At 40.8% G+C, this 25,973-nt stretch overlaps 1 protein-coding gene across 1 annotated transcript in view; it reads right to left on the bottom strand.

Annotated features, from left to right (window-relative positions):
• LOC141338727 (uncharacterized) overlaps positions 1–25,973 on the bottom strand; it is a 228,224-nt gene that overhangs the window by 89,039 nt on the left and 113,212 nt on the right. The window contains exon 15 of the mRNA XM_073844341.1: positions 24,713–24,808. Coding sequence (XP_073700442.1) covers positions 24,713–24,808 — 96 coding nt within the window. The remainder of the gene's footprint in view (positions 1–24,712; positions 24,809–25,973) is intronic.

Here is a 25,973-nt window from a genome sequence, read left to right as displayed (position 1 = left end):
TAGGACACGGTGCTCCTTCTATCCACCTCCGAGGAGGTGGATGTGGAGGGCGTCGATGAGGATTCACCCCCTCATTCTCCCCAGTATGAGGAGCTGCTGGAGGTGGTCACTCGCGCCGTGGCTACTCTAAATCTGGAGTGGCCGGCCGAGAGACAGGCCGAACTGCAGAGAAGCAAATTGGATGAGCGCTTTCTGCGGTCTCGGCCACCACCTCCATGCCCGAGTCTTCCGTTTTTCCCTGACCTCCACACCGAGGTGTCGAGGTCATGGGGAAAACCTTTCTCTGCGCGTCTCTTCAGCCTGTCTGCCGCTCATTACACCAATGTGGCGGGTTTTCAGAGCTCGCATACAAAGCGATGCCCCGGGTGGAACAGATGCTTGCGAGCTATCTGTCCCCCGGTGCGGCATCGTCTTTGAAGACTCCGACCTTGCCCTCCAGACCGCTTAAGACCACGTTGGCTCTGTTGGGCAAGGGGTATGCGGCAGCAGATCAGGCTGGTGCGTGCCTCCACACTATGGGTGTGTTGCAGGCTTACCAAGCCGACCTGCTCAAGGAGCTAATTGAAGGCGAGGGGGCATGGCCTGATGACATCGCCGAGCTCCGTAGAACCGCTGATTTGTCTCTCCGCGCCACCAATGAGACCGCCCGTGCCATCGGCAGGTCTATGGTAGCTGTGGTGGCTGCGGAGAGGCACCTGTGGCTGACCCTGTCCAGCATCAAAGAAAAGGACAGGGTCTTCCACATGGACGCCCCGCTCGTGCCTTCGGGTCTGTTCATTGGCGCTGTCGATACAATCGTCGACAGACACCAGGAGGCGCGACGACAAGCAGCGGCGTTTCAGCGGTTCCTCCCTCGCCTTGCTCCAGCTCAGGGGGCTGCTGATGTTCAGCAGCCCTCACCGCAATCTAGCTCCTCATACAGGAAGGCCCAAAAGCAGAGCGTCGCCTCTCATGCTCCCCCCAGTGGTAAGGACTGAGGGCCACGTCGACGCTCTAGTAGTCTTCTAAGCCCAAGACTGACCTGAGGGTGGTCTTGCAGGCTAAGAAGAGTTCGGCCAAAAAGCCCTGACCATTATGGAGGGCCGATGGGGACAGTCCCCTCTGGGGAAGAGCGGTTAACACCTCATAATATGGTGCCCATATCTCCTCAGTGTCCCCAGGGGATCGCTTTGCCAACCCTGCCACCTCTGGTGCTTCAGGGCGCAGCGGTCCCCAGCGAGCATACCTCTCAGTCACCGCCCGACATCTGCTAACTGGGTGTGTTCCTGCCGGTCTGCTGCTTCAGGACCCCGAGTTAACTGTTCCTCTAACACCAGAGGTCAGCCTCGAGAGGCTGATTCCCTTAGTAGACTTTCTGGCAGCGTGGAAACTTCTGCCGAATGTCTCTCATTGGGTCCTGCAGACTGTAGAAAAGGGCTACCCTATTCAGTTCGGTGCCCCTCCTACGCGCTTCAGCTAAGTTTTTCCCACACTTGTGGGTCACGAGCAGGCTCTGGTTAAGGAACAAGAAGTAAACACCCTCCTGAGGAAGGAGGCCATCGAGGTGGTCCCTCCTCTCGAGCGAGATGCCGGGTTCTACAGCCGGTACTTCATTGTTCCCAAGAAGGATGGGGGCCTCAGGCCAATCTTAGATCTACGCTTGCTGAACCGTACAGTCATGCGCCTCAAGTTCAGTATGCTTACGGTCAAGCAGGTTGTGTCTCAAATCAGGTCCGAGGACTGGTTTGTGACAATAGATCTGAAGGACGAATATTTTCACAAATCCATCCTTCCCGAACACAGGAAGTTCTTGAGGTTTGCTTTCAGGGGTGAAGCATACCAATATCGGGTTCTTCCTTTCGGCCTTGCACTCTCACCCCGCACTTTCACGAAGTGTGTGGATGCAGCTCTGGCTCCTCTGAGACTCCAGGGCATCCGCATACTCAACTACATCGACGACTGGCTGATTTTGGCCCAGTCCGATCAGATGGCGGTTCAACATTGAGATGTTGTTCTGTCACACATGAAAGTGCTGGGGTTAAGACTAAACGCCAAGAAGAGTGTGATTTCTCCATTACAGAGAACCACTTATCTAGGCGTGGTGTGGGATTCCTCCACGATGCAGGCACGTTTTTCTCCTGCTCGTGTCGAGTCAATCCTCACAGAAGTCGCGAAAGTCATAGAAGGCCGGTCACTCACTGTAAAGCGGTTCCAGAAACTGCTGGGTCTGATGGCAGCTGCGTCTAACATAATTCCTTTTGGCCTGCTGTACATGAGACCCCTTCAGTGGTGGCTCAAAACCAAGGGGTTCTCCCCGAGGGGAAACCGGCTTTGCATGATCAAGGTCACATGGCTATGCTTTCGTGCCTTAGACATGTGGAGGAAACCTTGGTTTCTGAATCAGGGCCCGGTGTTGGGAGCTCCTTGCCGCCGTGTCACGTTTGCGATGGATGCATCCCTCACTGGCTGGGGAGCGGTCATGAGTGGCCGCTCGGCCCGTGGTCTGTGGAGGGGCCATCATCTCACTTCGCACATCAATTGCCTGGAGATGTTGGCCGTGTTTCAGGCTCTGTTACACTTTCTCCCAGACCTAAGAGATCACCATGTGTTGGTGCACACTGACAACACAGCGGTGGTCTCTTACATCAACCACCAAGGAGGTCTGCGTTTGCGCCCCTTGTACAAGCGGTCGCACCAGATACTGTAGAAAATACTTTTTCTAAATGCTTTTAAATTTGTGTTTTGGTTGTTCTGTGCTTATGAGAAGACAGAAATGTTCTATGCTTATGAAAAGACAAAGTGTACACTATGTAACAGAATCTGTTTAGTAAAATGTGTGTGTGTAGTTGCGAACTCTCTACATTTATGACATTTCTGAGAAACCTTTGTTTACAGGCACGTAGGAGAAAAGAAGCCCTGCAAAAGTAGTAGCAATTTGAAGGTCACTTTAGACTAGACTTTTGATCACTCTAAGAAGAAGAATGGGATGGGGCTGTATTTTCTTTTCTGTGCAGGAGTGGTTGGGGACAACAGGCCCTGATTGGAGGAGAAAGCTGAAAGATATCAGGAGGAGAGACCTGCAGATCAAGAATATAAATACTTGCATTTAGTTTTGTGAGACATTCCTGGACTGCCCAGAATGTCAGATTTGATATTGGCTGTTCTGAAATCCTGAGCTCAGAAGAAGCTGATCTGATTCTACATTAAACTTTGCATTATTTTTACTTACTTTAACTGTTGTAAGCGTCTATTCATTGGCGAATCCAAGAGCACGGGGAGGAAAAGGCATTTTCCTTCAATACTTGTGTGGTCCCCGGGGAAACTCATCTCGCTGAGAGCAGTTCACATCCCTGGGCATCTCAATGTGGGAGCAGACGTCCTTTCGAGGCAGGGGCCGAGGCCCGGTGAATGGATGCTTCACCCCTTAGTGGTGAAGCAGATCTGGAGAATCTTTGGCCAGGCTCAGGTGGACCTCTTCGCAACTCACAAGAATGCGCAATGTCCCCTCTGGTTCTCTCTGAGTCATCCAGCTCCCTTGGGGCTGGATGCCATGGTACAGACATGGCCGAGGCTACATCTGTACGCTTTTTCCCCGATCGCTCTGTCCCGGGAGTTCTGGCGAGAGTGCGCCGGGACGGGGTTCGACTTCTTTTAGTTGCCCCGTACTGGCCGGGTCGAGTTTGGTTCTCAGACCTGATTTTCCTCCTAGACGGCTCCCTCTGGGGGATTCCTGTCAGGACGGATCTCCTCTCACAGGCGGGAGGCGACATCATTCACCCCCGCCCGGAGCTATGGAAACTATGGGTTTGGACCCTGAGGGGGCACAACTTGTAGCTTCCGGTCTCCCAACTGAGGTTGTTGAGACCATCCTCCAGTCCAGAGCTCCCTCCATGAGGAAACTGTATGCCCTGAACTGGAGACTCTTCACTTCATGGTGCGGAGACCGCCAGTTTGACCCAGTTAACTGCCCAGTTGGTACAGTACTAGAGTTCTTACAGGGCCGTCTCTCCACCTGGTTGACCCACTCCACCTTGAAGGTCTACGTGGCAGCCATTTCTGCTTACCACGCCGCTCTTGGTGGCTCCTCAGTGGGCAGAAACCCCCTGGTTACACATTTCCTCCGCGGTGCACTGAGGTTGAGGCCTAATATTCGCTAGGTTCTATGGCCTAGATCTCCGAGCCTCTCCTGGCTCCTTCGTTCTCTCGCCCTAATTGGCAGGGACACTTCTCCAGTATGGCGGCGTGGGCATTCTCGTTCCCAAAGCGTTTCGACGCAGCTCGAAGTTACCTGGAAGGGAACGTCTCAGGTTACGTATGTAACCCTAGTTCCCTGAAGGGAATGAGACGCTGCGTCTCGAGGCTATACTTCCGGCATTCCCTGCAGCGCTTGCTACTTCCAGAAGCTGATGCTGTTCTATCCGCACTTGCTTTTAAGCTTCCTGGTCGGTGACATCATCACGCCGGTGACGTCCCACGATTCCATTGGACTGATTGCACACATGATTCAGAGCGTGGTCACGCTGGAGGCGTTCCCAAAGCATTTTGACGCAGCGTCTCGTTCCCTTCAGGGAACTAGGGTTACATACATAACCTGAGACGTTTTTTTCTACTTATTAGAAATGGAGTCTACATACCCTGTTGAAATGTATTAATGTCCCATATCTCAAAAATGCTACAGTAAAATGGTTTCATATGAGGTGTGCATTTAGTATGGGACGTCCTGAATAAGAACTGATTATTGTTTTTTTCTACTTATTAGAAATGGGGTCAATAAACCCCTCTAAAGTGTAATAATGTCCCATATCTCAAAAATGCTACAGTAAAATGGTTTCATATGAGGTGTGCATATAGTATGGGACGTCCTGAATAAGAACTGATCATTGTTTTTTTCTACTTATTAGAAATGGGTTTTTTATACCCCTCTAAAGTGTAATAATGACCCATATCTCAAAAATGCTACAGTAAAATGGTTTCATATGAGGTGTGCATGTAATATGGGACGTCCTGAATAAGAACTGATCATTGTTCCCTTCCGGAGGGAACTCTACGCTGCGTCCTGGTTAGGACACTTTGGGAACTGCTCTCAGCGTGACCGGTTCTGAAGCTCTTATAAAACAACGACAATGAACTTGACATTGACCGGCGCCAGCCCATGACGTCATTAACAAGGCGCCTACTAGTATAAAGGGGCGCTTGTGAATACATCAACCATCTTTTTGTTCTTCAGCCTTACCTTGTTCTAAGCTCGAGTAAAATGATGATTCCTAGAGTATACAGTTCAGCAAGTGTGCAGAATCCGTGTCAGAGAAATCTGACACCAGATGACGTGCGCAGTCTGTTTGTTATGTGTTTGGGTGAGTGAGCACGCGCGCTCTGTTCTTGAGAGTGCAGAGCGCGTTCATCGTGAGAGTTTCTCTCTAAGGAAACTCCGCTCTCGTTTGTCCCCTTTTCCGAGGGAATCGGGACATTTATCTGCCCTACGCGGCTCGGGTCCCGTTGCAGCCGAGGCTGCACGGAGAACGAGCCCGCGGTGGTTACAGATGAAGCGCGCACACGAGTTGAGAGATGTGTAATCTCTCACGCTCGTCAGCCGCGGACGAGGGCGAGCTGCGGGCGAAGGATGTATTAATCTCTGACATCCTTTGATACAGCGGCAAGTGCTCTACTGGTTTTAGCCAGGTAAGCAGGATGTGGCTGTTATGGGCGAAAAGTGATTTTCTGAGCTCTCACAGCCTGCCTGCCCCGCGTATGATGAGCTGTTGTCTGTTATGAGCCGCGCTGCGGTCTGCTTTGATCTGCGGTGAAAGCACGTGCGGGGGGAGGTTGCTCATAACAAATTATATGAGCAATTTCACCCTGACCATAACAGACCAGTCCCCATATACATCCCATTCCCTCCTGATCTATATATTAGGATCGGGAGGGCATGGGATAAACCATATTCAGCCGCACTCATCTATATCAGCATGTTAGTTATGCTGGTGCAGAGTGAGTGCGTGAGTATGGCAGGCCGTCGATGCCATAACCTGAGGATACGTTTGCTGTCTCTCGGCGTGGGTGGCGTCGACGCTGAGGGCATACGCGGCAGCGGGTCAGGCTGGTGCTGCCTGCACGCAGTGGCAGTGTTGCAGGCGTACCGGGCTGATCTGCTGGAGGATGAAGACCCGTGGAGATGGCTGAGCTGTTTCACACCACAGGCTTGTAGGTGAATTTTTGCAGACATCGGGGAGAAAGATGAGTGCTTTCTCCTCGATGCGCCAGTCTCGCCTTCCGAATTATTCGGTACATCCGTTGTTACGATGTTCGACTAACTCAGGGAGGCGGAGGCGTGCTCAGCGGCTAAATAGATCCTTTGGGGTCTGTTATTTCTCACCGGTCCTCATCTCCACCCGAACGCAGGGGGAGCCTGGCCCCTCCTGGCCTGCGGGCTGGAGGCAGGGCCAGGCGGTTTTGTGTGGCCACTCGAGACCCTCCTCTTGGGAGGGGTAGGTCTCAGAGGAGACGTGATGTGCGTTATGGGAGACGGGATCGTAGGGAAACGATCCTCTCCCTTCTCCCTCACGTCGTGCGGCCACCCGCCCTTTTTTCCCCTTAAGACTCTGGGGCTGGGCTGACGATAGATTGATAAATTCAATCCGTTGGCCCGGTACATGAACTGACATATAGGTGGTTGTGTATATGTATATGTACGTATTCTTTGTCTACCAGCTCCGCTTGGGTGAGACTTTAGTATTTGAGCTACTGAGCTCCTAAGGTCCCTGAGTGTCGAGTGTAGCCAGGTCTTCCCTCGTTTGTGAGTTAGTGTACCAGACCTCCACTCGTAAATGACTCCTGTAGGGGTTAGGCGTTGTCAGGCCTCCTCTCATTCTGAGAGTTATCCCTGGAAGCCTCCGCTGCTTTTGAGCTCGGCTTAGGCACTATTTATACCTGCATATGCATGTCTACACACCTACTGGGTGTGGCAATCTACCCCGTCCCGTGGTAAGAGTCCCTCTAGACTCCGCTCGTCTGAGTGTGAAGACCGGGAGGTTAGGGTAGGTTCCCCACCCTCCTTTTAAGAAGATAGGAGCAACCCAGGGTTGAGCGCATGGGCTGCCTCTCTTTGTGAGTCAGTGCACTGAAGGCCCCGCTCCCCAGGGCCCTGTCAAAAAGGGAAAGAAAGAAGTTTTCTTTAGTGAGAGAGGAAAGTTTAGGAAACCCCCCCCTAAGTGTGAGGATTTTTTTTTTCAGGCCTCCTCTCTCTGAGAGTTGCGCTGACGAGATGCCCCTCTATGGAGGTTCTTGTCTAGGCTGATTTCTCACAGTTCTATCAGATTTGGGCAGTTCTGGGAGCTGGTAGGCTCTCGTGAGCCTCGCTCTACACCGAAGCTCACAGTGTTAGGTCCTCCTTGGCGGAAGCCCTGGTCTGGACCTCCAGGTTTCACCTTTTGAACCCTGTATAGGCGCTTACAGCTCTGTCCAGATAGCATTTAGGGGGTTGAGTGTAGTAGGTCTCCCCTCGTTATTAATGAGCTCTGTTGGTTAGCACCTCCACTCCTAGACTTTCCTGCCACGGTGAGCGTTGTCAGGGTGCTGTAGGCTTCCTCTCGATTGAGAGTCCTTCTGTAGGAGCCTCCGCTCTTCGCTGCTGCTGATCAGACCTCCTTTCGCCTAGTGGCGTCATGATGTAGGTCGGGCGACTGGTCTTCCCTATGGTTTAGACTTAGAATGGTTAGATGTGTTCTCCTGCATGAGAACCGTCCAGTTGCAGCCTTCGCTCCCCTCAGTGCTCCGCTTACAAGTACATACTCGTGGTATTTAGCTGGTAGGCCTGCTTAGGCCTCGCTAACTGCTGTGCTCTGTGCTTTGAGCCCTCTGCCAAAGCTGAGTATTGTTAAGGCTCTCTCTTTCCAGACTTGAAGCCTCCACTCTACAGATTCCTGTGATGTGGGTTCATGTACTTGTAGCGTTGAGTGTAGCCAGGTCTCCCCTGGGTTTTTCGTTTAGACCTCCACTCTCGAGCATCTCTCGCTAGGGACTATTAGAATACCGCTCACCAAGACCGAGTGTTGTCAGGCTTTTTCTCTCTGTGAGATTCGTTCAAAGCCTCCACTCTACAGGGCCCTGCTCTCAGCATTTGGGCCCTGCTGTGAGTCCCGGTATTCTCTAAGCATTGAGTGTAGCTAGGTCTCCCCTCACTAAAATATTTGGGTGAGATCTCCACTCCATAGAGCTAGGAGATTGAGCGTTGCTAGGCTTCCTCTCATCCGAGGGTCTCTGTGAAGCCTCCGTTCCCCTGAAGCTCCGCTTCTGGTACTTTCAGACGTGAGTGTAGCAGATCTCCCCTCACTGAATATTTGGTGTGAGATCTCCACTCTTTAGAGCTGGGAGGTTGAGCGTTGTCAGGTGTTCCTCTCATTCTGAGAGTCTCTATGAAGGCCTCCGTTCCCCAGAAGCTCCGTTTTTAGTACCTCCAAGCGTGAGTGTAGCCAGGCCTCTCCTCACTTAGAGCGTTGAGGCCTCCACTCGTAAAGAGCTGGCGGATTGAGCATGTTGGGGCTTCCCCTCTGGTGAGGCCCCCGTTCTCCAGAAGCTCCGCTTCCAGTCTTTCCCTCCAGGCGTGAGTGTAGTCAGGTCTCCCCTCACGAAGGGTTATTGAGATCTCCACTCCTAAGAGCTAGTGGATTGAACGTTGTCAGGTTTCCTCTCTTTTTGAGAGTCTTCTGTGAAGCCTCTGTTCTCCAGAAGCTCCGCCTTCAGTACTTTAGGCGTGAGTGTAGCCAGGTCTCCCCTCACTAGAGGGGCTCTTTTGAGACCTCCACTCCTGAGAGTTATTGGATTGAACGTTGTCAAGGTTTCCTCTCCTTAGAGAGTCTTCTGTGAAGCCTCCGTTTTCCAGAAGCTCCGCCTCTGTACTTACAAGCATGAGTGTAGTCAGGTCTCCCCTCACACAAGGGTTTATGTTTGAGACCTCCACTCTTACAGAGCTCCGAAGCTCCAGGCTTTGCTATCGCCTGTGATAATTATATGGTGTTTCCCTCGCTACGCTCTGGGCACCTTCTCAAACCCACAATAGTGGTGAGTACTCACGCGAAGCTTTGAGCACTCCTTAAAAACCCACGTGAAGTGGTAAGTGCACACGCAAGTCCTTGGGCACTTTCTAAAATCCACATGAGTGGTAAAGACTCCCCCCTGAAGGTTGGGTTCTTTTCTAAAATCCTGTATGGTATGGGTTACGCAGTATTTCTCCGTTCCCATTCTAGAGTTGGTTCTAAACACCCCTGGGTGGTTACAACTCCACTGCAGATAGCACTACCTATAGGTTTGAGTGCCGCTAGGCTTCCTCTCATCTAGAGAGTCTTCCTGCAGAAGCCTCCACTCTTCCTAAAGGGAAAATAAGTTTGGGCGTGAGTGTAGTCAGGTCTCTCCTCACTTAGAGCGTTGAGGCCTCCACTCGTAAAGAGCTGGCGGATTGAGCGTGTCGGGGCTTCCCCTCTGGTGAGGCCCCCGTTCTCCAGAAGCTCCGCTTCCAGTCTTTCCCTCCAGGCGTGAGTGTAGTCAGGTCTCCCCTCACGAAGGGTTATTGAGATCTCCACTCCTAAGAGCTAGTGGATTGAACGTTGTCTAGGTTTCCTCTCCTTAGAGAGTCTTCTGTGAAGCCTCCGTTTTCCAGAAGCTCCGCTTCCAGTACCTCTAGGCGTGAGTGTAGCTAGGTCTCCCCTCACTGAAGGGTTATTTGAGACCTCCACTCCTAAGAGCTAGTGGATTGAACGTTGTCAGGTTTCCTCTCTTTTTAGAGAGTCTTCTGTGAAGCCTCCGTTCTCCAGAAGCTCCGCCTCTGTACTTACAAGCGTGAGTGTAGTCAGGTCTCCCCTCATACATGGGTTATGTTTGAGACCTCCACTCTTACAGAGCTCCGAAAGAAGAGCTCCAGGCTTTGCTGTCGCCTGTGATAATTATATGGTGTTTCCCTCGCTACGCTCTGGGCACCTTCTCAAACCCACAATAGTGGTGAGTACTCACGCGAAGCTTTGAGCACTCCTTAAAACCCACGTAAAGTGGTAAGTGCACACGCAAGTCCTTGGGCACTTTCTGAAATCCACATGAGTGGTAAAGATTCCCCCCGAAGGTTGGGTTCTTTTTTAAAATCCTATATGGTATGGGTTACGCAGTATTCCTCCGTTCCCATTCTAGAGTTGGTTCTAAAAACCCCTGGGTTTTTCCAACTCCACTGCAGACAGCACTACTTATAGGATCGAGTGTCGCTAGGCTTCCTCTCATCTAGAGAGTCTTCTTGCAGAAGCCTCCACTCTCCTGAGAACTCCACTTAGGTGGTTCTATTGCTTAGGCTCCTGGAGCCTCATGGATCACCTCCAGTGTTGAGTGTAGTTAGGTCTCTGACCTCCACTCCCAGAGTTTCCCGCAAGCACAGAGTGTTGCTAGGCTTCCTCTCGTTTAGAGAGTTTGTTTAGAGCCTCCGCTCTTCAGAACCCCCGCCTAGTATGAAGACTTAAGGGTAAGCTTCACTACTAGCGGTGAGTGTAGGTAGGCCTACTCTCGCTTAGAAGTATCAGGCCTCCACTCCTAGGAGTTCCGTGCTTGGGTGGCCGAGCTAGCTGTGACGTCGGCCCAAGTAGTGGGGAGTGATGTTCCTTCTTGACTCCTCAATCAGTCAGTTGTTCACTTACTCCTCAGCATGGCGGCGTTGGTATATCGTTCCCAAAGTGTCCTAACCAGGACGCAGCGTAGAGTTCCCTCCGGAAGGGAACGTCTCAGGTTACGTAGGTAACCCTAGTTCCCTGAGGACAGGGAACGAGACGCTGCGTCTCGTAGCCATGCTTCGGGCCCCACTTACGTCTCCATCAGACAAAAAGATGGTTGATGTATTCACAAGCGCCCCTTTATACTAGTAGGCGCCTTGTTAATGACGTCATGGGCTGGCGCCGGTCAATGTCAAGTTCATTGTCGTTGTTTTATAAGAGCTTCAGAACCGGTCACGCTGAGAGCAGTTCCCAAAGTGTCCTAACCAGGACGCAGCGTCTCGTTCCCTGTCCTCAGGGATCTAGGGTTACCTACGTAACCTGAGACGTTTTTTTCTACTTATTAGAAATGGGGTCAATAAACCCCTCTAAAGTGTAATAATGACCCATATCTCAAAAATGCTACAGTAAAATGGTTTCATATGAGGTGTGCATATAATATGGGACGTCCTGAATGAGAACTGATCATTGTTTTTTTTATTTATTAGAAATGGGTTTTTTATACCCCTCTAAAGTGTAATAATGACCCATATCTCAAAAATGCTACAGTAAAATGGTTTCATATGAGGTGTGCATATAATATGGGACGTCCTGAATGAGAACTGATCATTGTTTTTTTTATTTATTAGAAATGGGTTTTCTATACCCCTCTAAATTGTTATAATGATTCATATCTCAAAAATGCTACAGTAAAATGGTTTCATATGAGGTGTGCATATAGTATGGGACGTCCTGAATAAGAACTGATCATTGTTTTTTTCTACTTATTAGAAATGGGTTTTTTATACCCTCTAAAGTGTAATAATGACCCATATCTCAAAAATGCTACAGTAAAATGGTTTCATATGAGGTGTGCATATAATATGGGACGTCCTGAATAAGAACTGATCATTGTTTTTTTCTACTTATTATAAATGGGTTTTTTATACCCCTCTAAATTGTTATAATGATTCATATCTCAAAAATGCTACAGTAAAATGGTTTCATATGAGGTGTGCATATAATATGGGACGTCCTGAATAAGAACTGATCATTGTTTTTTTCTACTTATTAGAAATGGGTTTTTTATACCCCTCTAAATTGTTATAATGATTCATATCTCAAAAATGCTACAGTAAAATGGTTTCATATGAGGTGTGCATATAATATGGGACGTCCTGAATGAGAACTGATCATTGTTTTTTCTACTTATTAGAAATGGGGTCAATACTCCCCTCTAAAGTGTAATAATGACCCATATCTCAAAAATGCTACAGTAAAATGGTTTCATATGAGGTGTGCATATAATATGGGACGTCCTGAATAAGAACTGATCATTGTTTTTTTCTACTTATTAGAAATGGGGTCAATACTCCCCTCTAAAGTGTAATAATGACCCATATCTCAAAAATGCTACAGTAAAATGGTTTCATATGAGGTGTGCATATAATATGGGACGTCCTGAATGAGAACTGATCATTGTTTTTTTTATTTATTAGAAATGGGTTTTTTATACCCCTCTAAAGTGTAATAATGACCCATATCTCAAAAATGCTACAGTAAAATGGTTTCATATGAGGTGTGCATATAATATGGGACGTCCTGAATAAGAACTGATCATTGTTTTTTTCTACTTATTATAAATGGGTTTTTTATACCCCTCTAAATTGTTATAATGATTCATATCTCAAAAATGCTACAGTAAAATGGTTCCATATGAGGTGTGCATATAGTATGGGACGTCCTGAATAAGAACTGATCATTGTTTTTTTCTACTTATTAGAAATGGGGTCAATAAACCCCTCTAAAGTGTAATAATGACCCATATCTCAAAAATGCTACAGTAAAATGGTTTCATATGAGGTGTGCATATAATATGGGACGTCCTGAATGAGAACTGATCATTGTTTTTTTTTATTTATTAGAAATGGGTTTTTTATACCCCTCTAAAGTGTAATAATGACCCATATCTCAAAAATGCTACAGTAAAATGGTTTCATATGAGGTGTGCATATAATATGGGACGTCCTGAATGAGAACTGATCATTGTTTTTTTTATTTATTAGAAATGGGTTTTTTATACCCCTCTAAAGTGTAATAATGACCCATATCTCAAAAATGCTACAGTAAAATGGTTTCATATGAGGTGTGCATATAATATGGGACGTCCTGAATAAGAACTGATCATTGTTTTTTTCTACTTATTAGAAATGGGGTCAATATACCCCTCTAAAGTGTAATAATGACCCATATCTCAAAAATGCTACAGTAAAATGGTTTCATATGAGGTGTGCATATAGTATGGGACGTCCTGAATAAGAACTGATCATTGTTTTTTTCTACTTATTAGAAATGGGGTCAATACACCCCTCTAAAGTGTAATAATGACCCATATCTCAAAAATGGTACAGTAAAATGGTTTCATATGAGGTGTGCATATATTATGGGACGTCCTGAATAAGAACTGATCATTGTTTTTTTCTACTTATTATAAATGGGTTTTTTATACCCCTCTAAAGTGTAATAATGACCCATATCTCAAAAGTGCTACAGTAAAATGGTTTCATATGAGGTGTGCATATAGTATGGGACGTCCTGAATAAGAACTGATCATTGTTTTTTTCTACTTATTAGAAATGGGTTTTTTATACCCCTCTAAAGTGTAATAATGACCCATATCTCAAAAATGCTACAGTAAAATGGTTTCATATGAGGTGTGCATGTAATATGGGACGTCCTGAATAAGAACTGATCATTGTTTTTTTCTACTTATTAGAAATGGGGTCAATAAACCCCTCTAAAGTGTAATAATGACCCATATCTCAAAAATGCTACAGTAAAATGGTTTCATATGAGGTATGCATATATTATGGGACGTCCTGAATAAGAACTGATCATTGTTTTTTTCTACTTATTAGAAATGGGGTCAATAAACCCCTCTAAAGTGTAATAATGACCCATATCTCAAAAATGCTACAGTAAAATGGTTTCATATGAGGTGTGCATATATTATGGGATGTCCTGAATAAGAACTGATCATTGTTTTTTTCTACTTATTAGAAATGGGGTCAATAAACCCCTCTAACGTGTAATAATGACCCATATCTCAAAAATGGTACAGTAAAATGGTTTCATATGAGGCGTGCATATAGTATGGGACGTCCTGAATGAGAACTGATCATTGTTTTTTTCTACTTATTAGAAATGGGGTCAATAAACCCCTCTAAAGTGTAATAATGACCCATATCTCAAAAATGCTACAGTAAAATGGTTTCATATGAGGTGTGCATATATTATGGGATGTCCTGAATAAGAACTGATCATTGTTTTTTTCTACTTATTAGAAATGGGGTCAATAAACCCCTCTAACGTGTAATAATGACCCATATCTCAAAAATGGTACAGTAAAATGGTTTCATATGAGGCGTGCATATAGTATGGGACGTCCTGAATGAGAACTGATCATTGTTTTTTTCTACTTATTAGAAATGGGTTTTTTATACCCCTCTAAAGTGTAATAATGACCCATATCTCAAAAATGCTACAGTAAAATGGTTTCATATGAGGTGTGCATGTAATATGGGACGTCCTGAATAAGAACTGATCATTGTTTTTTTCTACTTATTAGAAATGGGGTCAATAAACCCCTCTAAAGTGTAATAATGACCCATATCTCAAAAATGCTACAGTAAAATGGTTTCATATGAGGTATGCATATATTATGGGACGTCCTGAATAAGAACTGATCATTGTTTTTTTCTACTTATTAGAAATGGGGTCAATAAACCCCTCTAAAGTGTAATAATGACCCATATCTCAAAAATGCTACAGTAAAATTGTTTCATATGAGGTGTGCATATATTATGGGATGTCCTGAATAAGAACTGATCATTGTTTTTTTCTACTTATTAGAAATGGGGTCAATAAACCCCTCTAACGTGTAATAATGACCCATATCTCAAAAATGGTACAGTAAAATGGTTTCATATGAGGCGTGCATATAGTATGGGACGTCCTGAATGAGAACTGATCATTGTTTTTTTCTACTTATTAGAAATGGGGTCAATAAACCCCTCTAAAGTGTAATAATGACCCATATCTCAAAAATGCTACAGTAAAATGGTTTCATATGAGGTGTGCATATAATATGGGACGTCCTGAATAAGAACTGATCATTGTTTTTTTCTACTTATTATAAATGGGTTTTTTATACCCCTCTAAATTGTTATAATGATTCATATCTCAAAAATGCTACAGTAAAATGGTTTCATATGAGGTGTGCATATAATATGGGACGTCCTGAATAAGAACTGATCATTGTTTTTTTCTACTTATTAGAAATGGGGTCAATATACCCCTCTAAAGTGTAATAATGACCCATATCTCAAAAATGCTACAGTAAAATGGTTTCATATGAGGTGTGCATGTAATATGGGACGTCCTGAATAAGAACTGATCATTGTTTTTTTCTACTTATTAGAAATGGGGTCAATAAACCCCTCTAAAGTGTAATAATGACCCATATCTCAAAAATGGTACAGTAAAATGGTTTCATATGAGGTGTGCATATATTATGGGACGTCCTGAATAAGAACTGATCATTGTTTTTTTCTACTTATTATAAATGGGTTTTTTATACCCCTCTAAAGTGTAATAATGACCCATATCTCAAAAATGGTTCCATATGAGGTGTGCATATAGTATGGGACGTCCTGAATAAGAACTGATCATTGTTTTTTTCTACTTATTAGAAATGGGGTCAATATACCCCTCTAAAGTGTAATAATGACCCATATCTCAAAAATGCTACAGTAAAATGGTTTCATATGAGGTGTGCATATAGTATGGGACGTCCTGAATAAGAACTGATCATTGTTTTTTTCTACTTATTAGAAATGGGTTTTTTATACCCTCTAAAGTGTAATAATGACCCATATCTCAAAAATGGTACAGTAAAATGGTTTCATATGAGGTGTGCATATATTATGGGACGTCCTGAATAAGAACTGATCATTGTTTTTTTCTACTTATTAGAAATGGGTTTTTTATACCCCTCTAAAGTGTAATAATGACCCATATCTCAAAAATGCTACAGTAAAATGGTTTCATATGAGGTGTGCATATAGTATGGGACGTCCTGAATAAGAACTGATCATTGTTTTTTTCTACTTATTAGAAATGGGGTCAATAAACCCCTCTAAAGTGTAATAATGACCCATATCTCAAAAATGGTACAGTAAAATGGTTTCATATGAGGTGTGCATATAGTATGGGACGTCCTGAATAAGAACTGATCATTGTTTTTTTCTACTTATTAGAAATGGGGTCAATAAACCCCTCTAAAGTGTAATAATGTCCCATATCTCAAAAGTGCTACAGTAAAATGGTTTCATATGAGGTGTGCATATAGTATGGGACGTCCTGAATAAGAACTGATCATTGTTTTTTTCTACTTATTAGAAATGGGTTTTTTATACCCCTCTAAAGTGTAATAATGACCCATATCTCAAAAATGCTACAGTAAAATGGTTTCATATGAGGTGTGCATGTAATATGGGACGTCCTGAATAAGAACTGATCATTGTTTTTTTCTACTTATTAGAAATGGGGTCAATAAACCCCTCTAAAGTGTAATAATGACCCATATCTCAAAAATGCTACAGTAAAATGGTTTCATATGAGGTATGCATATATTATGGGACGTCCTGAATAAGAACTGATCATTGTTTTTTTCTACTTATTAGAAATGGGGTCAATAAACCCCTCTAAAGTGTAATAATGACCCATATCTCAAAAATGCTACAGTAAAATGGTTTCATATGAGGTGTGCATATATTATGGGATGTCCTGAATAAGAACTGATCATTGTTTTTTTCTACTTATTAGAAATGGGGTCAATAAACCCCTCTAACGTGTAATAATGACCCATATCTCAAAAATGGTACAGTAAAATGGTTTCATATGAGGCGTGCATATAGTATGGGACGTCCTGAATAAGAACTGATCATTGTTTTTTTCTACTTATTAGAAATGGGGTCAATAAACCCCTCTAAAGTGTAATAATGACCCATATCTCAAAAATGCTACAGTAAAATGGTTTCATATGAGGTGTGCATATATTATGGGATGTCCTGAATAAGAACTGATCATTGTTTTTTTCTACTTATTAGAAATGGGGTCAATAAACCCCTCTAACGTGTAATAATGACCCATATCTCAAAAATGCTACAGTAAAATGGTTTCATATGAGGTGTGCATATATTATGGGATGTCCTGAATAAGAACTGATCATTGTTTTTTTCTACTTATTAGAAATGGGGTCAATAAACCCCTCTAACGTGTAATAATGACCCATATCTCAAAAATGGTACAGTAAAATGGTTTCATATGAGGCGTGCATATAGTATGGGACGTCCTGAATAAGAACTGATCATTGTTTTTTTCTACTTATTAGAAATGGGGTCAATATACCCCTCTAAAGTCTAATACTGTCCCATATCAGAAAAGAACCATCAAAGACACCAATAAATAACACGGATCTTAAAGCAGAAATGCAAATAAACAAGTAAGTAAACATTCACGAGTATTTTGTAGTATTATTTCTCAGTCCTGGGCGTCTAAATGAAAAGCGCTCTGCAAGCGCGTTCTCTCTGGGCTGTTTCTGAAACTACCGTAATGACTGTAATATGCGCGCACTTTTAAAGTCAATCGCGGCTGGCTTGACCGTGTTTTTCTGAACCGCGGCTGGCTTTACCGCAGTATAATTGTCATTGCGTATGCAGCATGAGTCAAATACAATCTTCTGTTCGTGAACAGTTGTATTTCATTCATTATCTGCCTATGCATCCGTGCATTTAATTGCCATTGGCTCGTGTGATAGTAATATGGATCTTAGTAGTATTTTTAGTGATACTAGACAATAATAATTGATACCCGCTCGACGGTGTAATTTACTTCCGGGTAAAGATATGATCAGTCAAATGAAATACAATAAATGTACAAATAAATATTACAAATTAAAAAACGATCGGAAATGCGTCCAATTTTCTATTACTATTATTTATTGACAACAATACATTTGGAAAACAAAATACAGCCATTTCTGCTTTTTTTCTTTTGAACAAAAAACCAAGCTGCACCCTTTTTTAAATTTCATCTTTCATTCCGAAATTGAATAATAAATGAACGAAAAAGTACACGGACCTATATCCAGATGAAAACTCTCCAATGTGCCTTTTACAAGATATTCTATGGGCAATTTTTAAATGATTTCTTTGGTTTGATTTGTTTTACAAATCAACTAAGAGCTTTCCAAAATGATCCACACATTTACTCCAACAAAATGTAAAGGAGAAGAATGAATATTAACAAAAACAGATCTGATTGGTTACTGCACTTTCCAGTAAGTAAATAAACTTTATCTAAAAACTAATATTTAGAGACCTTACTTCTTACAGCCTAACACCAAGTGCCCTGATTTATGGAAAGAGAAACTATTTTGAAAGAGGCAGAGTTCATGACAATACAACACTTTATAGCTGAAATATGGCATTTAATATTAAGATGTAGCTTATTAATTCTCTAACTAGTAAAATATCTGTCTCAGACCAATGTTTAAAAAGCATTTATTTGTTTGTTTAAGTGATATTTATTCCAAATAAAACGAGGAGTGAATAGAAAGGTTCAAACACCACATTAAATTGACTTGTAAAAAGCAGATTATTTAAGAGTATTTCGCTAACATCAAAATTGCTTCTAAGGAAAAGTAAAATGGATATCAACAAGCTGTTTAAATAAATGGTTAGAGAAAATATTGTAAGTGCTATTTGTATTGTTGAGAATGACATGAAAATGACCTCCTTAGCAAGAATTTCTTTCTCAAAGTTAACACTTTCCAGTGGAAATCTCTCATATTTGCCATTATTAAAATTCATTTGACCTGACAGGCTCACTTGTCCTGTACTTCACACGTTTTTACTGCACTACAAAGCTCAAAAATCTGAATATTATCCAACTTAAATGTTATTTTAATGTGGTAATACATTTGTTCTCATTTGTAAAACTAAACATTTTTAAAATTGAACAAAAAAAATAATTAAATTTTGAAACACAAATACAAATGAAATACAAAACTAAATTTTAAAATATTAAAATTTATTAAATTACCACAATAATCAGCAGAATAGTGATCAACCAGCACTATTATAACATTTAAAAAGAATGTATGTATAATGTGGTATGTAGGAAAAGGCACAGTCTGATAAAAAATAAATTTTGAATTTTGATTTTTTTTTTCAAATTGCAAATATTCATCACACAGACAGCAAGTAAAGAGCACAACATTTATAATCTCTGAAGTTGTCAGTAAATTCAACACAGACACATTTAAACTGAATAACATTGTGTATAAAATGTAAGAGAGATCAAGTAAATGTTTAAAGTGACATGGAAATGTTTCATTATAGACTTACTTTTGATACATTTAACTGCTGCAGCACTTGACAATCACATTTATGATAAAAGAAAAACATTTAGATCATTATGGATGAGTTTAATACAAATATTATTATATTTGTAAGCCTTAGACTAAAGAGTCAGACAGACTCATCTGAGCTTCATCCCCCTCTGTTACACTTTTAAATAAAACAAAATGCTTGAACACTAAAGCAACATTAATCATTCAATATCAGTTGTTTCTGGCACATATGCTGCATTACTTTATTGAAAAGTCTGGTACTTTACACATTTACACTATCACATTTATTTATTTCTCCTCATGGACACAGTATTGAAGCTCTTCTGTAGGTCCTCACCTGATGTTTTCCGCTCCTCTCATCATAAACTATGATACACAGCAAACTATGATACACAGCATTTATCATCTTTTGGTGACTCAAGTAGATCAGGCTCTCCACCTACACTGTAAGGTGGAACAGAAGAGAGAAAGAGTGAAAAAAAATCGTTTTTCAGTGGAACAAATTGCAAATTAGTTACCATTTCAATTACAGTTTACTTTGAGTTAAAAAGTTACATTTGCATGATCTTGCATAGGTATTTCTAAAACAATATTGTGTTTTAAAATACATTTGAACATGAATTCGATTCATATGTTTGTGTGTCTCCTGTTGAGTCACTATAAAGACATGCTTTATCGTCTTTATAATGCTAGTGTACACCATATATACTGTAATAAATGACAAGGAACAAATAAAAATGTAATTTTGCCTTAAAACAAACAAACAAAAAATCAGTTAATGTTCCACTAGCTAAAGCCTTTTTCTCTCTAGTTTAAATGTTTGTATTGGTCTCAGTAAATAACTGAAAATGAAGTAAGTGTAAAGTAATGTGACGTGTTGTTTGTCAAAGTAAAAACAGTCTGTAAACACAGTCACAAAGTAAAAACTACAATCTGACCACGTCTATTTTTCAAACTGAAACAATTCACTATTACTGATGTAATTAATAATGCAGATATTGTTGTATAAAGCTGTGACAGTGTGCTTTTGTTCTCTTTCCTTCTTTATGTTAAACTTTTTTATCAACTTTACATTTAATTCTGAAACAAACCTTTTGGCGCAATAAAGCCTGATGATTGAATTTGATCATTTTTTTTCACAAATATTTGAATGTTAATGTTTGTTCACATATCAGAGGTAATTGAAGATCTCTTTAATATCACAAATGATGTTTACTCACCTCAGTTTACAGTTTGAGTCTCGTAGCAAATCAATCAGCTTCTTCTTTGAGTCTCCAATCATATTGTTACTCAGATCAAGCTGTTTTAAAAACTGCAGCGCTTTTGTGTTTGTCAAAGACTGAGTTAAAGAAGAAACATCTGTACTGCCACAGTCAATTAGACTAGAAAGAAACAAACAGAAGAAGAGAGATCACCTTACACACAAATCATTAATGTGAAGAATTTACACAAATGTGAACTCATCATGACATACTGAGTAGAAAGTGTTCTGGTTTAAACTGTTGAAGTGATTTTAAGCATTTTGATTCTTGTTTGTGAATGTTACTGACCTCAATCTCTCCAGTTTACAGTGTGGATCCTTCAGTACTTCACATAAGTGATTCACTCCTGTGTTTTTTATTTGATTCATACTGAGGCTCAGTTCTCTCAGGTGTGATGGGTTTGATTTCAGAGCTGAAGTCAGGATGAGACACTGTTTCTCTGTAATACTGCATCCGCACAGACTGAAGACAGAAAGAGAAAAGACAATGAAGTGAAACTTAATGATATGAAACAAACCAAGGCAGGAGTATTTGTGGATATGAGTTACAATCCAAGTCTGGATTTGTCCTCACTTAACAAGTGCATTTTATTAATGTAAATTAATTTATACGATTAATGAAACACAATAGAATAATTAACACTTCCATCTTGTTTCACAGCAAAGCGCTGTCAAATTTCAGCAAGTTTAGTGCTCTTTCTACTAAAACACATACAAACCCATTAACTAATATTATTTCTGAATCTTCCTCCAGATGGAGAATAAACAGAAGCTGCAGTACTAGAAATGATGTGACTTGCATCTGTTGTCTTAATCTAAAGAGCAAACTTTAATCTCACTGTAACTGCTGTACAGTTTAATGTTACTAACTTTAGTTTCTCCAGCTTGCATTGTGGGTTCATCAGTAGATCACTAAGGTTTTTCACTCCAGAGTCTCCTAGTTTATTACTGCTCAGGTTCAGTTCTCTCAAGTGTGATGGGTTTGATTTCACAGCTGAAGTCAGGTTGAGACACTGTTTCTCTCTAATACTGCATCTACACAGACTGAAAACATAAAGAGAAAAGACAATGAATTAGATCTATAAGTTCATCTTATTGAAGAGTTACAGTAGGTGTAGATCATTGTGATTAATGATCTGTACAGAAATGCAGTATGATTTGTTCATTCTAACATGCTGCAGTCTAAAAGTGTTGAGGCTCATCTTCACTCTCTCATTGTGTGTTTGCTGTGAACAAAGAAGTTATGTTAATGTGATGTGGTTGCGTGGGCCTGCGTTTGTGAGCTCTGTTAATTAAAGTATCATCAGTTTCACATGTGATGGGTTACTGTCTTACATTATGAACTGTACAACTTTATTTCATAAAGTATTTTTTATTTTTTTATTTTTTTGTTTATTGTAGCAGCAGATGCAAGTCTTCAGTAGATCAATATGCAGTCATCACATTTTCAGTCCATTTCACGTTTCATTTTGATGTGACACAAAGCAGTGATATCTAATGGCATAATTTTCTTCATCAGGTCGAGAGCTCATATGAAAACAAGAGGCAAGATTTATTTACTGCACAAACCAATCATAATCGATCATATCCAATTATAGCACAATTTAGGCATTGCCTCCTCTGTGACTTTCCTCCATTTAATATCATATTTCGTAATATTTGCGTTATTTTATTTTTTGCAATATTGATTATTTTCTTATCCAATTTTTTAGGAGACACTGTGTCCTCGTAGGAAACTCCCTTGATCAGTACATTGTTTCAAATGGTTTGCAATTATTTACTACTTATACAACTAATTTTAAATGTGCACAACTACAAAGACCAGAAGACAATGTTAAAGTATAAACAATGTAAGTTGGGTCTAGTTGTCTGAAGCTAAACAGTAAACTTTAATCACACTGCTGTACAGTATAATGTTACTAACGTTAGTTTCTCCAGTTTGAATTGTGGGTTCATCAGTAGATCACTGAGGTTTTTCACTCCAGAGTCTCCTAATTCATTCATACTTAGGTCCAGTTCTCTCAGGTGTGATGGGTTTGATTTCAGAGCTGAAGTCAGAGCAGAACAACCTTCATCTGTTATTTCACAGTTTCTCATCCTAAATTGGCAGAAAGAGGGGGAGAAGGAAATAAGAAAAAATAAAATGAAACGTTACATAATTATTATAAAACAGAGGGAAAAGATCATCCTTTTTATTTAACCAGATTACAGATGCTCATTCATTTCAGTTATTTTTTAAACGATAACCAAAGCTTGTTAACTGATAATTAATGGTCAAACATCAAGATTGTGAAATTAGAATTCAATTAGATTAGAATGGATAAGTGTCTGTGACAAATTTAAACATCTGGAAAATCTACAAAATATACATTTACATTTACAAAATAAATCTAGGGGTTTAGTTTTACATGCGCAAAATGCATGAAAAAAAAACAGGACATTTCATTCATTCATTATCTTATCACACACCTGCAGCGCTTCTGTGAACGGATAGAATAAAATCATATACACAAAAGAAATAAATACGCAAAATATATATTTACTTAATTAACAAAACAAAGGAATAAACTGTGACAAGTAATATATGATAAGTTTTGGCTAATTTGTGTGACATGCTCCACTAGTAAGTTCATGGAAACCAGGATGACAGAAAGCACATCCTGTTTGTCTTTTTTTATTTTACAGAAGCACAATGCTTTATTTTTGTTGTGATAAGACCCAATATAAAAGTAAACCATTCATAGTTTCAAATTATGCTTTACTCTTATCTGTATGACCGTCAATGACTTATCGAAGTTGTTTCTGCTCTTATAAGGAAGTAATAAAAGCGATCATGCTGCTGCCTCAAACACACACAGCATATCAGTTCTAGCGTTTCTAACTTGACATTGCAGTCTGTTCATCATTATCATCATCATCATCATCATCATCACAAAAACTAATTTTTGTGAAGGATGATGTTTTACATTGATATTGGAACATGAGTCAAGTAAAAAGTTTAGTTTACATTAGGGATGCACTGATACGAATCGGCCGAGATGCTTGCGCATTTTGCCAGTAAAGCCGGTTCTGTAATCAGTGGTAAATGCCATCAGGTGCGTGATTTCACGTTGAGCCGTATATAGTACACACAGCCGTTGTTTACCGACGAGCTGCGCAAATCCATGTTCATTATCAGTGTGAATGTGCGCAGCTAGTCAGTGAACAACGGCTGTGTGTAGTATATACGGCTCAACGTGAAATCACGCACCTGATGGCATTTACCGCTGATTACAGAACCGGCTTTACTGACAAAACTCGCAAGCATCTCTGCCAATTTGTATCGGTGCATCCCTAGTTTACATAAACAATAGTTTAGCATGCAAATTCATCGTGAATATGGATATTTTTGGATAGGCTTAATGAGCCCATTCTTGTTTGTGAATGTTACTGACCACAATCTCTCCAGTTTACAGTGTGAATCCTTCAGTACATCACTTAAGTGATTCACTCCTGTGTTTTGTATTTTATTCCCACTGAGGTTCAGTTCTCTCAGGTGTGATGGGTTTGATTTCAGAGCTGAAGTCAGAATGAGACACTGTTTCTCTGTAATACTGCACAAACACAGACTGAAGACAGAAAGAAAAAGACACAAATCAGATCCTCAATACATCATGAGTGAATGCTATACAGCCACTAATGCACAAGCAAAATCACAGAAACTTATGATGTATGAACAAACTGAGAGAGGAGCATTTAAGGATACAAGTTTCAAGATTCCTGCCCTCAGCTAATAAATAAGTGAACTTATTTTTTTATTATTAAATTATTATATATATATATATATATATATATATATATATATATATATTAAAAAATATATATATATATATATAGAATCAACATATAAACAACAGAAATAAATAACAAAATTAAATAGTCTATTTTCAAATTTTTAATGCATGAAAATCCTCAAATCAGTCAAAACAAATAATTATTTTAAGCCATTTTAGAGTGTAGTTTACGATCACTAAATTTACAAATCTACTAAATATATATTTTGTTAAAAGTACTGTTAGAATCATCTAATGTCATGTTGTTAGTCTGTTGTCACTTCTGCTTTGTTGTTTCACAGATTTCAGAAAGTTTTTGCAGTTTTAACAAATACACACATAAAATAGCATTTCTCAATCCTTCTTTAGAGAAATGTCAGAAAGTGCAGTGCTAGACATAATGTGAAATGAGCCTAGTAGTCTTAAACTAAAACATGAACTTTAATCACACTATAATGATACTAACTTTAGTTTCTCCAGCTTTAAATGTGGGTTCATCAGTAGATCACTGAGGTTTTCAAATCCAGAGTCTCCTAGTTCATTCTGGTTCAGGTCCAGTTCTCTCAGGTGTGATGGGTTCGATTTCAGAGCTGAAGTCAGGATGAGACACTGTTTCTCCATAACTCTGCATGCAAACAGACTGAAGACAGAAAAACAAGAAAGAACAATGATCACTAGGATTTTTTTTTCTGATTTCAATTTTCTGTAGTTCATGCCTGTTCTAGCTTGTACTATTCTGAAAGACATCTGAAACTTACATTACAAGCACTTTGTGTTTATTTGCTTCTTTATAATCTGTACAGATTTTGTAACACTTTAGTATAGGGACCAATTCTCACTGTTAACTAGTTGCTTATTAGCATGCCTATTATTAACATATTCAATGTTTTATTAGTGCTTATAAAGCACATATTCTGCATGATCATATTCTACATCCATAATCTTAACAAAAACCTTACTAAATATTAATAAACAACAAACTAGGAGTTGACTGAGGAAAAAGGCACAGTTAATGATTTGTTAATAGTGAGAATTGGACCTTAAAATAAAGTGCTACCCTAAATTTTATTGTTTATTCTTTGTTTATTATAGAAGCAGATGCAAATCTCTGTATTTCTTAATTCTTGTTTCTGCAGAACAACATGTAGACAATTAGTACATTGTTTCAAATACTAAATGCAATTATTTGCTAATTAGATAATTATATGCAATGCTACTAATTTTACTTAAAGGGAAAGTTCACCCAAAAATGACTGTGTCATTGCTGTATATCAGAGGTAAAAAAAAAAAGTAAATCCTGTTAAGTTTCACACAAAAAAAGACTGTTTCGTGTCTTAGGACATCAATGTATCGTCACAAGCTGCAGGGTGTAGTTTGGAATTGACTGTGCATGTTTGTTTGTTTTTTTTTACTTTCAAAGGTTTGGTGACCATTCACTGTCAACGGTTTGAGTTAAAAAATCTTGGTTTGTGTTCTACTGAATAAACAAAGTCACCTACATCTTCGATGCCCTGAGGGCAAGCAGCTAAACATCGATTTTTAATTTTTGGGTGAACTTTTCCTTAAGATAATCTTTAATCACACTTTAACAGCTGTATAGTATGATGATACTAACTGTAGTTTCTCCAGCTTGCATTGTGGGTTCATCAGTAGATCACTGAGGTTTTCCATTCCAGAGTCTCCTAGTTTATTCAGGCCCAGGTTCAGTTCTCTCAGGTGTGATGGGT

Source organism: Garra rufa, chromosome 7, assembly GCF_049309525.1.
Source record: "Garra rufa chromosome 7, GarRuf1.0, whole genome shotgun sequence".
In the NCBI taxonomy this organism is placed as follows: Eukaryota; Metazoa; Chordata; class Actinopteri; order Cypriniformes; family Cyprinidae; genus Garra; species Garra rufa.
The sequence above is the reverse complement of the archived record's forward strand: the minus strand, read 5'-3'. Positions and strand labels throughout refer to the sequence as shown.